At 57.5% G+C, this 12,915-nt stretch overlaps 1 protein-coding gene across 2 annotated transcripts in view; it reads right to left on the reverse strand.

Annotated features, from left to right (window-relative positions):
- Positions 1-12,915, reverse strand: part of RASA3 (RAS p21 protein activator 3) — a 75,887-nt gene that overhangs the window by 38,619 nt on the left and 24,353 nt on the right. For both annotated transcript variants that reach the window (XM_079137427.1, XM_079137428.1), the window contains exon 2: positions 9,274-9,391. In XM_079137427.1, the coding sequence (XP_078993553.1) occupies positions 9,274-9,391 (118 nt within the window). The remainder of the gene's footprint in view (positions 1-9,273; positions 9,392-12,915) is intronic.

The raw sequence follows: 12,915 nt of genomic DNA on the forward strand, positions 1-12,915 counted from the left end.
GGAGAAACACAGGAAACCCACACAGTCAGGGTCATACTGCAGTGTCCACACTGGCACTGGAGAGGCCAACTGGACATCAGTAGGGGCCTCACTGCGATCTGCCGTGGCAGCCACAGAACACTGTACCGGGGGCCTCAGAGACATGGAGTGGCTCATGGGGGGTCTGCTATGGGCCCTATGGAAGAACAGCCAGCCCTTCTGCAAGGCCGCTTGGGGCCAAGCATGGACCGTGCTTGGTGAGCCAGAGTTCAGGAAATGGGAGAGCCCAGCATGAGCCACACCTCACGCTGCTCCAGAGTCGGCTGGGGGCAGGTGTGAAGGTCCCTGGGGGGACAGCACTCACTCCCTGTGAAAAGAGGCCCTGGTGCCCATCTCAGGCAAGGCCAGTGCACTGCCCCACCCAAGCGGCTGCTCTCACCTCTTGCAGGGACAGAGCCCCACTGTGCCACTGTCCCTGCGGCTCCCAAGGCTCCATGGCCCACGCCTGAGCCACCCACAGCTGCAGCAGTCCTCAGAGGGGGACTTGAAATGCACAGGGTCTAACGGAGGGGCAGAGAGCCACGGCTTTGTCACTGAACAAGCCTCCTGTTGTTCTGGCTCACGGCACAACGTGTTACAAGGACCTGGGGGCTGTGTGGGGAAGGTGGTCGCTGCAGCCAGACACATGGACCTCACTTGAGATGAGGCGAGATTCCAGAGTCAGGAACGTCCAGGGCTCAGGCCCAAAATAGGAGATGCACAGCTCTGCAGGCCTTGGCCGGCCATGGGAGGAGCTTTCCGGGGCCCCAGTGCCCAAGCAATTAGAAGAACTAAGCACAGCCTCAACACCCTCTTGAGCCTCCCATACCTGCTGGCCTCTGAGAACCAGGGCTCACAACTATCCCCAGCAGGAATGACGCTCAGCCAGCTGACTTTGGTCACATCCAGGGCCCTGTCACGATGGCCCAGGGAGCTGTGTGTCAGTTTTGTGTTGCTGTAAAAACATCTGAGACATCACCTGCAAGGGGCCCTCCTAAAGGCCACCAGAGCCCCATCCTAGGGACTGAGCCTCTGGGGGACCCCAGAACCACACTGTGCAGGTGGACTGTGGAGAGCTGTGGCCAACCTGACTGACCGGGAGGACAAGGCTGCAGGGTTGGTCGGCACCTGGAGCAGGCAGCCCTAAAATCTGCCCACAGGGCAGCTGTGGGCCTCGCTGAGACACCCAGGCCTGGGCCAGACTTGGCCGTCACTGTTAGGAACACTCCTTACTATCCACAGCCCAAGGAGACGCACAGGGACCCGCCAGCTCGGGAGTGTAGACTTCTGTCCCCACTGTGGGTGCTTCCCGTGATGGGGCCACCAGCCACTTGCAGCTCTGGTTTGGATAATCTTTAAGTGTCCCCAAGCCCTCGGTGGTAGAGCTTAACCCCCATTGCGAGGTGTTCCGAGGTGGAAATGGAATCCAGCTGTGGTATCTTATCTAGAGGGGGCCTTGGAGGGGGAGTAGGATCTGGAGCCGTGAGCAGGCAGGGCGTGATCCATCATTCTAGCCATTCAGGAGGCTGAGGCAGGAGGATCGGAAGTTTGAGGCCAACGTGGGTGACTTAGCCACTCTGCCTCAAATAAACAACTGCATAGAGTCATGGGGCAGAGCCTCCAGGACTGAGTGCTCGCTGTAGGGAAAGAGCCCCGAAGACACTCACACACACACACGCATGCTCTGGTCTCCTGCCAGGCGTATGCCCTGCTGCCTCCACCTCTCCAGATGCAGCCCTAGACCTTGGACCTCCAGAACCATGACCCAAAGAAACCTCTCTTCTATGAAGCCATCCACCTCGGGTATTTCACACAGAGGCAAAGCACCGAGCACCAAGCTGGAGGCCACCGGGTCCAGAATCCACAGCACGTGGGGTTTAGCTTCTCTGCAGCCACCAGGCTAGATGAAGCAGAGGGAGACCATGTCTGACTTGTGGAAAGTCCCTTCCACACGCTGGCCCTGAGCCAGGGGCCATCCCTCTGGGGTGGAATGACACCCAGCCATGCTGACCCACAGCCAGGGTCAGATCAGCAGTAGCTGTGAAGCAACGGTCCGGACCCCTCACCGTGGGGTGTGGAGGTTTTCCTGAGTCCACGAGTCCTCTGGTCCACACACCCTTCACAGATAGTGGCAGGAGGGTGGGTGGGTCAAGACCCTTCTGGTAGCTTCTCTAACCCCTGCCAAGCCAGAGTCCCAGGGCCTGTGACCGGAGGATCCTCCTGCACTGTCCAGCCTCCAGGCCACACAGACCAGCAGTGCCCCTGGAGACAGAACCCACTGGAATGCAGCGCTGGGGCCACAGACCCCCCAACTGCCCACACAGAATGCGTCTGTCCACGCAGCCTGCCTGACAGTGCAGCAGATTCAGGGGTCCTTGACACCGGGTGGTGTGACAGGCAGGCACGCCGGTGTCTCTCCAGTCGATGAAACTTGACCCTCCACTATCGTGGCAGCCGCAGGAGCCCCCGCCAGATCTCAGGGGCGCGTTCACGCCGCCATGTCCTGCCCAGCCTTGGAGTTGTGTGTGGGGAGATGCACTGGGCAGCACGGTAAGGACAGGGCAGCCTCCCATTTCCCGACCATGGTGGGAGCAGAGCAGCAATGCAGAGCGGGCCCTCCAACGTCCCTGGCAGACTGCATGTCCTGCTGGAGGGGCCCCTAGCACTGCAGCAGGACAGCCAGTTCCGAGGCCTGGGGACTCAACGCCACTCACCCGACATGGAGCCTTGTGGACCTGCCTCGACTTTGCTACGCTGGCAGCAGGACGAAAGGAGAGCCACTGAGCTTGAAATGCTTAAGCTAGCAGCGAGGCTGGGTGCCCGAGCACTTTGAAAACCCTCCTTCTCTCAAAATGCCTCCCTCCTGGGCCTTCTCAAGCTCAGGAGACCAACCCACTGGGACGTCTCAGCTTGTGCTGAAGCTGAAGACAAAACAGCTAATTTGCAGCATGAGAATTTCTTTTTCTAACTAAAAACACTGCAAACTTGTTAACAACATTGTCGTGGGTGGTCAAGGATGCCAAGCTCCCAGAGGGTGGCCCCCCTCCTGCCCCTTCTCCTGCTCCATGGGGGGATGGGCCAGGCAGCCACAGCATGACCTCTGCAGGCTGGGTGGACACCAGGTTGTGGTGGGGCACCAGGCTCCCACTGCTCAGGGAGGACGGGCCAGAGGGGAGGGACCCAGCACCATGCTTCCAGCCGCACAGAGCAGGAGAGGGCCTAGGTGGCCTGCTCTGCGTTTCTCTCCTCCACAGAAATCCCGCACATTTCTTCCCAGAGTTTAAAGCTAAGTTCAAAAGGGAAAGGAAACAACTGGGCATGAGTGTGTCCCTACCCTAGTCCTCCCCAGGCTACCCCAAAGACAAGGGCTCCTTTCTGACAACCTCAGAGGGGCCCAGTGCTGGGTGCTTCCCTTCACATTAGAGGGCTGCCTCAGGCATCTGCTCACAGGCCTGGCTCTGTCCCTCCAGATCAGCCCAGTCAGATGCATGAGTATTGCGGCACAGGCCCAGCCTGCGGCTTGAGGGCTCCAGAATCTTCTTTCCAAACGAAGGAAGCGTCTGCTGGAACCATAGGCCTCCCTAACCAAGTACAGCTGTGCAAGCAAGGGGATCGACGTGTGCAGCCGCGGCACCAGGGTGTGAGCGGTCCTCTCCTCAGTCAGAGGGAGAAGCCGGAAGGAGCTGGCGCCGTTTCAAGTCAAGCAAATTTCCACAGAGAAAGAGACACTATCCGGAAGCAGTGGGCCTCCAGGTGGGGCCTCCCAGGATCTGGCTCCCTCCTCCCCTGCCCCCAGCCCAGGAGGCTTGGCCGGGAGGGTCACACAGGGCCTCACTGGGACCCACAGAGAAACCACCAACTTCTCCTTGAGTCATTTCCCGACATCTGTGCGAGGCCACCACTGCCCCACCCCAGCCCGGCTGCTCGGGCCTCGTGATAAGTGACACTGGGTCATGAGAAAACGAAGAGGGCTGGGTCCCCAGTGCCTTGCTCTGCCACGAGCTCCTGCATCTACTTCCCAGCATCTGGGGCCGGAGAGCCTGGGTGTGAGGGAGAGGACTGAGTCTCCTGAGTGTCTCTGTGCTCCAGGGTCGGAGGCACGGCAGACCGCCCCGCTCCACCCACAGCCCAGGGCAGCGGGCGTGAGGCTCCCTCTGGCTCCGAGGCAGCTAGGAAGGGCTAATGAGAGGACACCAGGCTATGTCTCAAGGGCTGGTGTCCAGCTAATGAAACATGCATGTGGTTAAGTCATGAACTAAAAACAACTTAAATCTCATTGAAGCAAATGCTGTATCCAAAGGTCCCCAGAGATGGGCTGTGTGGAAGAAGTGCTGGGCACAGAGGAGTCCTTCGAGGACTGAGAGTTTGCCACCAGTCGGGACTGGGAGGAGGACCTTGAGGTGTCCTGCAAGTCTGCCTGAGTCCCCTCCACTGAGTCCCAACGCTCCCTGGAGGTCCCAGGCTGCACCACGCCTGCACCTGTGAGCTTCCCCTTCAGGCTGCCAAGAACTCCAACCTTCAGCCGCAGGGCCAAGCCTGAGCCCCACTCATTGCCTGCTGATCCCTCAGCAGCATCAGCGCAGCTGGGCCTCGCCAGGGAGGGAAGCTGCTCAGTCTTCCAAAGGACAGTGAAACACTACAGAGGTCTCTGTCTCACCCCACAGACCTAAGCAGGAGAGGGGAAGAGGCCAGGGGCAGGGGCAGGGGCTGCAGAGCCTGGTCAAGGCTGCCACTGTGGGGTGGGGTGAGCAGATGGAGCAGGGCGGGGTGGGCTGGCTGGACAGGGCTGGGCGTTTCCCACCTGGGCCCACTGCACGCCCAGCACTCAGTCTGGCAGGAAGCCTGCAGCACCCACGGCACTTCAGGGCACCACGACGTGGTTCGAGACCAGGTGGGGTTTTTCATTCTGAAGTGTCGCGCACGGGGCTGTGGATTCTCAAGCCCACCCCAGACAGGGAGAAGAGCAGGCTAGCGGTGCAAGGCGCACAGTTTGGCCCCAGGCACATGGCCTGAAGAGCCGCCGGCACGGGCTGCCCACTCCTCCAGGCCCTGAAGGACCTGTGGCCGCCCCAGGAGGCCCAGGTGTCAGGACTCGTCTCAGCAGGTGCCCGGAGTCCTGGCTAGGGACAAAATCAGGACTGGACTGGCTCTTTTGAGGCCTGATCACAGGGCTCCAAGTGGCTGAAGCAAGGGTTCCTGGGGGAGCCAGTGACTGACACTGGCCCCACATGTTCTGTGATACTCTGAACTCCAGAGCCCCCACCAGGCCCTTGGGAGGACACAGCTAGGGACTGACCCAGCAGGTGAGGAGCTGCAGTGGCCCCTGTAGCATCCAGCCACAGCTGGGCCCGAGGGACCGCTTCCTGCTCGTGGTATTCAAGCATAGTAACGTGAGATATTAGAGAAAAGTCGACCTTAGGAGACAGAACGTGACTGGACCGTCCAGCAGTCTCAAAGCTGGTGTTTTCTAAGCTAACAGTGTGGTTTTATTAAAACTCCAGGGGGACGAGGTCTGTCTCCCAAACCATCGACTTCTGTCCCTTTAACTTCCCACCCAGATGACCTCTGCCCTGCCTAAAACTCGGAGCTGCAGAGATCTTCCCACCACACCAAAGCACATTTCCCATGCAACGCACATGATCCCTCTTGGGGCCACAGGAGGGGTACCCCAGGGTCACCTCCCTGCAAGCTCCTCAGGCCTGGGCTCCGACCACCCACATGCCCAGCACCAACCAGCCCCACTTCCCTTGGCGCTAGAGGCTGTCAGCTTCATTTTTAACTGCTGATTTTATGTAGGACATACATAGGAACCTCTCAGGACTCTACTACTGCCCACAATTGCCGACCAACATGGATGTCTAGAGCAGTTCTGGAGGAATCTCGGCTGGGAGGAGGCTCTGGTGCCTCCCACTCCAGACATGACTATGAAGGGAGTTGGGGTCTCTGCTCAGTGCCACACGGCTGTAGCCACAGAGCTAGACCAGGACCCAGACCTGTCTTCACTGCAGGACACTGCGGAGAGGCAGCGATGTCACTGTCACATAGGACGGCCATCCCTGAGGACAAACTGCATCCCACATCCTGACCTGAACACAGGGAGACCAAGAGGCAGACACTTCACGGAATACTCCGGCAAGGACTGAAAACCTGCAGCAGACGTTCACTTCCTCCTGTGACTTACATGGGCTTCTTTTTGCTGGATTAGCTGTGACCTCGTCTTCCCTTTGGCTGCTCCTGTAGACCCTGAGGGGCATCACCCAGGGGTAGAAGCCGGGCCTACCCACTGGGGCCCTGGGTGCTTTTGTCAGACCTTGTGTTTCCCAAGCTCTGCCTGTCCACTTATGTCACAGAGTCCCTGGTGCACAAGGGGACAGGGACAGGCTGCCACAGGAAGGCTGGACACACAGTTCTGTGGACCAAGTTCACACCCCACGGCAGAAGGTCTCCTAGTGGCACAGAAACTTCCCAAAGTCACCTTCCTGGAGATGGGACAAGGCAGGGAGAAGGGCTTGTTCTGGGCAAGTCTGCTCCAACAGTTCTTAGCTCAGACCTCGTGAGGTACAGCAGGAGGTCTCCACTCTGCACTGGAAACAGAGAAGGGGTCACTTCCCTCGGACAGCACTGGAGCCATTGACAGGGCCGTGCACCCAGCGCACCTGCCATCCTGTCCCACATAGTGCAGGCCTGGAGCATCCAGACCTGAGACCACCTTCTGTGAGCACAGAAGAGGGCAGGGGCAGCCCTCTCCCCCTGGCTGCCATGGACCCCCGTGCAGCAAAGGCAGCTGCAGGGGGAGAGTCCTTGGCACATCCGGGCAGAGGGCCGGGGCTCTGCTGCTCAGAGTCACAGAGCACCCTTCTGCTCTCCGCAGGTCAGACGCGCAGATGTGGGCTCCCTTGTTTCCTACATCAACTCTGCCAAAGGAGTGTCTGTTAAAGGAAATGCTGATCTGGGGCAGCTTGCTGGGGAGGCAACGAGATTTAGCTCCCTGAAAGCGGGGTGGCCCCAGCTTCCTGAGCCTTGTCAGGAGGGGTGGGGCATCCAGCAGCTGGTCCTCAGTTCTGCACCTCAGCTGCCCACAGGTGTGGTCCCTCTTCCTCTGGCCTCAACTCCAGTGGACTCAGGGACCCTCTGCCTCTGGGCCCTGTCCCCCAGCTGAGGCCATAGGAACCCTGAGCTGGCCCCAGCACGCTCCTCCTAGGATGCTCTGACCAGCAGGACCATAGCTGCCCTGTCCTGAACCGTCCACACCCTGGGCCTCCTGGGGTCTCTGAGCTAGATCCAAATAGTCTCCCATTGTCCCCTCGGCCTCCTCTAGGCTGGGCTGTCCTCACTTCCAGGAGCTCTGCTCTTCAGATCATGTGGTCCTTCCCTTTGGCCTTGACCCTGTCACCATGGAGTTCTGTTGCTTCCACACGTCAAGCGGGTTCAGTGGACCTCTGTGCCAGGGACCCCAAGTACCTGTGCTTCTTTCGCAGGTGGACTTGAGGCTCTGCCCACCTGTGCTCCTTCCCCTCGAATCCTGTTCTCTGGGACTTCATGTGGATGCAAAGAGAGGGCTGCAGGTGCTGGGCCGCGGTGGAGGCTGACTGGCCCCTGGCTGGGGACTGAGTGCAGCAGGCCTGCAGGACCACGCCGCATCCTCTGTGCAGCTCCCTGGAGGAGGGCTGGTTCCCTTCGCCCAGGGCCCTGCGCCTGTCGGCTCCATTCAGGCGATCGGTTTTAGCTTTCTGGCAGCCCTCTCCCCACCTGGCGCACTCGCCAGACGGAAGCCAAGGCTGTGGGGACTGGACGGTGTGAGGGATGCCGCCGCTGCTGCTCCAGCCACGAGTTCCCTGTGCAGAGGGCCCGCACACGCCTCCTTGCTCCCAGATCAGCCGCTTTCCTGCGCCAGAGGCAGTTTGTGGGGCCCCCAGCCAGAAACCATGATTTATTTCTGTGTGAAATATTGGAAGATGGTGGGCCCCGCCTCTCCACTCCGCCTGCCAGGAGACCCCACGGGGACAGTTCCATTGACCTCAGTCAGCAGTCTGGAGAGGAGCGACCTTGCCAGGAGGCAGCAGTTCCAGGGGCACCTCCCCAGCCTCTGGCACACCACGCACCAGCAGCGAAAAGGTTTCTGGGATGAAGCCGCACCTTCCAGGGTGGGGCCTCCCCGCCTGCCCCCCTCTCTTAACTAGAGACTCATCCGGGTTTCACGGCCAATTGCTGACTCCGTGGCGGCCCTGACTCCTGACCACCCAAGCCTTTAGTTCTCAGAGTCATTCCAGAGGGTCCGAGTTGAAACAACGCAAGCAGGGTGGGCACAAGCCGATGGAGGAGGAAAGGTGCCTGCCTGGCCTGGGGAGGGGCCTCGAGGGCTGCCCAGCACTAGACCTCCTCCACCCGCAGAGCAGGGTACTCCCACTTGGAAGGGACATTCAGCTGCTAAAAATGTTCTCTGAAGGAAAACAGCTGTTTTGAAACCACAAGCCATAAACTGTGTCCTGAGGAGGAGTCGCTGGCTCCAGCTGCCTCCTTTGATCCACAGTGGCTCCATCAGTGCCCACTGGGCAGGCTGGGCGTACCACCAGACCTCGGCCGCCCCCACTGACACCGAGGACACACTGGCCACCTCGGATCTCCTGTCTGGGCCTCTGAGCCACTCCGCAGCTATTCTGTGACCTCCCTGTTGCCACTTCCTGTCCCCACCTGCTCCTGCAACCAGCCGCTGGGCCTCTCCTCGGCCAGAGCTTGTGAAAAGACAAGCTGACTCCCCTGGGCCCAGAACACGCCGTCCTGACAAGTCCCCACAGCCCCGTGGCAAGCTGAGGCCAGGACGCTGCAGAACGAGACCCACGGCAGGTCGGTTCTCCTCAGCCAATGCCTTCATCCAATTGACGGAAGGACAGATTTCTGGGTCCGACCGTGAAGTCACCTCGGTGCCCAGGAATACACTCTCTCGAGGAAAATGCAGAAGACAGGTCGTGAAGACCTCTAAGATGCTCTCCCTGCTCAGACCCGGCTCTCTTTCCTGGCAGTGGTCTCCACTGAAAAGAGCAACTGGCAACAGTGGAAACGGCGGTCACCAGACAGGAGCGTCTGGTGGACATCAGAGCCCAGGACGGAAGCTCAGTGACCACCCGCCAGCAGACCCCATCATGTCTGGACCTCATTGCCAAGAACATGGGACACGGCAGAAGCCACGGGCTTGCAGGCTTGTGCACTGCACAGCAGGGACCCGATGGTATCGAGTGAAGGGACCACGGACTTTACCAGAGTGACTTCTCCACGATTTTGGTCCTGAAGACCTCCTCCTGGTCCAGGTTCACAGTGCAGTAGCAATCCCTCATCTTGTTTGGCCCAGGGTAGGAGGGAAGGTTTTTGGCTTCACCTAAAAAAGAGAACGTGACATGTATCATCCACTTAGCATGGAAACACTCAGCACCTTGCCGAGCACAGGCACATTTCCAAAAAACAGACTTACTTCAAAGCAAGGCACATGATTTAACCTCTGTGTATTCGTTCACTCTTTTGTTTACTTGTTTTTAGATATACACCACAGGGTGTATTTTGACATATTATATGGAATGCAACCCATCACAATTTGATCCCATTCTTGTGGTTGAACACGATGTGCAATTACACTGGTATATTCATATATGAACGTAGGAAAGTTACGTCTGGTTCATTCCACTGTCTTTCCTATCCCCATTCCCCCTCCCTTCTCTTCCTTCCCCTTTGTCTAATCCAATGATCTTCTAGACTTCCCCTCCCTATCCTCCCTTGTTATGGGTTACTGTCCACATATCAGAGACAACATTCGACCTTTGGGTTTTTTTGGACTGGCTTATTTCACTTAGAACGATATTCTCCAACTCCATCCATTTACCATCAAATGTCATAATTTCATGTATATATACATTTTCTTTATCCTTTCATCTGTTGAAGGACATCTAGTCTGGTTCCATAGAGTGGCTATTGTAAATTGAGCTGCTATAAACATTGATGTGGCTGCGTCACTGTAGTATGCAGATTTTAAGAAGTGGGATAGTTGGGTCAAATGGTAGTTCCATTCCAAGTTTTCTGAGGAATCTCCATACTGCTTTCCACAGTGGTTGCACCAGTCTGCAGTCCCACCAGCAGTGTGTGAGTGCACCTCTTTCCCCACATCCTCACCAACATCCATTGTTACGTGTATTCTTGATTATTGCCATTCTGACTGGAGTGAAAGGGAAGCTCAGTGTAGTTTTAATCTGCATTTCTCTAATTGCTAGAGATGTTGAACATATTTTCATATATTTTTGGCCATTCGTATTTCTTCTGTGAAGTGTCTGTTCAGATCCTTTGCCCATGTATCATTCACTCTTTTTTAAGTCTTGATTTTCTTGCTACAAATCGACATCCTGGCCAGAATGCCATTGTGCTCCTGCAGCACCAAGTGACGCATCCCTTCACAGAGCCGTTCTCTGGGCATTAGACTTGCAACGTGTGAACAGAATGGGAGGTCCCCCAGCCACAGCCTTGCACCTTGCACAGCCGTCACTGTGCCCATCTGCACAGCCCTTCCTCTTTCCACACTGAGGCCCAGTCCTGTCCCCACCTCTCCCACCTCCCCTGCCCTGTGCCCGCCGTTCTGCTTTCTGTCTGCGGCACTGAAGCCCCTTGGGACTGCTCAAGTGAAGTCCTGCAGCGCCTGATCCTCTGTGGCTGGCTTTGTCCACTGCCGTGATGCTTCTGTGACACAGCGGGCCATCGTTGGAAGACCACTGCAGAAGGCTGGGTCCCTGGGTGGTGCTTCTGGGGGTGGCAGAGCCTTTGAGAGGTGGGCCTACTGGGAGGTCCCTGGGGTTGTGCTCCCTACTGGGAGGTCCCTGGGGCCCAGGGGCTTGTTGGGCCCAGGCTGGACCTCCCCCTGCACTTCCCAGCCCTGGGGGAGTGGTTTGTCCCAGCAGGCAATTCCACCCAGCACACCTACCAAACCCATAGCAACAGGCCCACCTGATCTTAGACTGGATCCTCCAAAATTTTGAGCCAAAATAATCTTTTCTCCCATGATTTAACTGTCTCTGACATCTCGTTACTGGGACAGAGAGCTGGCTAACACTGTGCGTATTAGGATTTCTTTCTTTAAGAGCTGAGAGATGTTCCTTGTGTTTATAGACCACATCTTGCTTATCCATTCATCCATGAATGACTTCTTATTTGGAATTTGATAGTATTAGGTCAAATTTGGAACAATGATCAAGGAGGACATTTGTATGACAAGATTAAATGAAATCCCAGATGTTTAAAAAACATGTAGAAGGAGCAACAGGCTATGGGTCCCTGTCTGCCCTCCACTGGCCCTTGCTGCTCAGAGCAGCTCCCAAAGCATTTGACCAAGTGTGAGAAAGCAGAAGGGACCTCAGGGTACTCAGTGGCCCTACAGAAGGCACCTGAGAGGCAAGGGCGAGCTCCTTGCCTGCCCTAACCTGTCTCAGGTTTGCAGGCCCGAGCAGCAGGTCTGCACAGCGGGAGCACTGAGCACCAGCTGCAGTGCACGTGCTGGAAGAACCACCCAGGACCTGGTTCGCCTTCGACGGCCGCGTTTGCCTCCGAGCGCTCTGACAGTAACAGTATCTGGCACTGGGCTCCACATGCATCAGGCACACGTCAGGAGAAGGACAGACGCTGGGCACCTACTGGCCAGTGACACTGGAGGTGCACACTCAGGGACCAGGTAGGTGGGTCTTGTTGACCCTGAAAACAAATGAACCAGACCGATCCAGACCTGAAGTCCCTCAGCACTCCATCTTCAGAGCTGAGCACCATGCCAGAGCCAGCAGTCACCTCTGCACACCATTGGCCTCTGCATACCACAGACCTCTGCACACCACAGGCCTCCACATGCCACAGGCCTCCACATGCCACAGGCCTCCACATGCCAAGGCATGGGTGCTGCAGTTGGGGTCAGGAACTGCTCACTGGAGAAGTGCCAACTTGGAAATGGAACCCAAAGGCAGGACAGATGCAACTTGTTTCTTCTTTTAGCTTTTCATTGATGCAGTTTGGATGCTGAGTGAAGGTCCACGTTCACAGAAGTCTTTCTAACTGGGTGAGATTTTCAGTGAATCCTATCTGCCATGCCCTGGTGGGCTTTGGGGGTGTGTGACTGCACCAGCTGGGATTCACAGAGCTGCCTGGGGACCTTGCCCGCATGTGACCTTTCCCATGCACAGTCTGCGTCTGGGACACAGGCTCCTCCCCTGTGAAAACAACTCAACTCTGTGCCTCTGCTTCAAGATGCATCTAGATCAAAAGGCCTCGTGGCTCTTATCTGGGAATCATGGAGGAACCATGGCTATCGGCTGGCGCAGGGAGAACCCCACAGGATGCCTCTCAGAGCTGCTGCCTGTGGGGGCTGTGCTGGCGGCTCTCTCGAACGGCCTCTTGCTGGGCGCAGGCATGAAGACAAGTCTGATGAGGGCTGAAGAACCCCGCCACTTCCCATGGGTCAGAGGCAGACCTTCTGCAGCGCCCTCTGGCCTGGGGGGCCCCACACGCGCACACACACGTGCTTAGGGTCCTGCAGAATCACAGGCTCAGAGTGGGAGAGGGGATATGGAGACTGCTGGGGTCAGGCTGGGCCCGGTGACCTCCTAGTTCTGGGTGGGAACTGATGGTTCTTGGAAAGTCCATGAATCCGAGCCCCAAAGCTAGTGCCACTCTGCTGACCTTCAGCCCCAGCCTTCGAGGTGAGTTCCAGCACCTGTTCCCTCTGGGTTCTCTCTTGCTTTCCCTTTGGGGTTTTCTGTGTGGGTTTGCTTTTTTGTCTTGCTTTGGTTTGGGTCTTGCACTATGAGTTCCTGTGTTTCTGGGGGAAACGTGGGAAGTTCTGTGGGAGATGGTCTTTGGCGGAGAACACAGAGCTGAGAC

This window comes from Sciurus vulgaris, assembly GCF_902686455.1.
Source record: "Sciurus vulgaris genome assembly, chromosome: 4".
Taxonomy (NCBI): domain Eukaryota; kingdom Metazoa; phylum Chordata; class Mammalia; order Rodentia; family Sciuridae; genus Sciurus; species Sciurus vulgaris.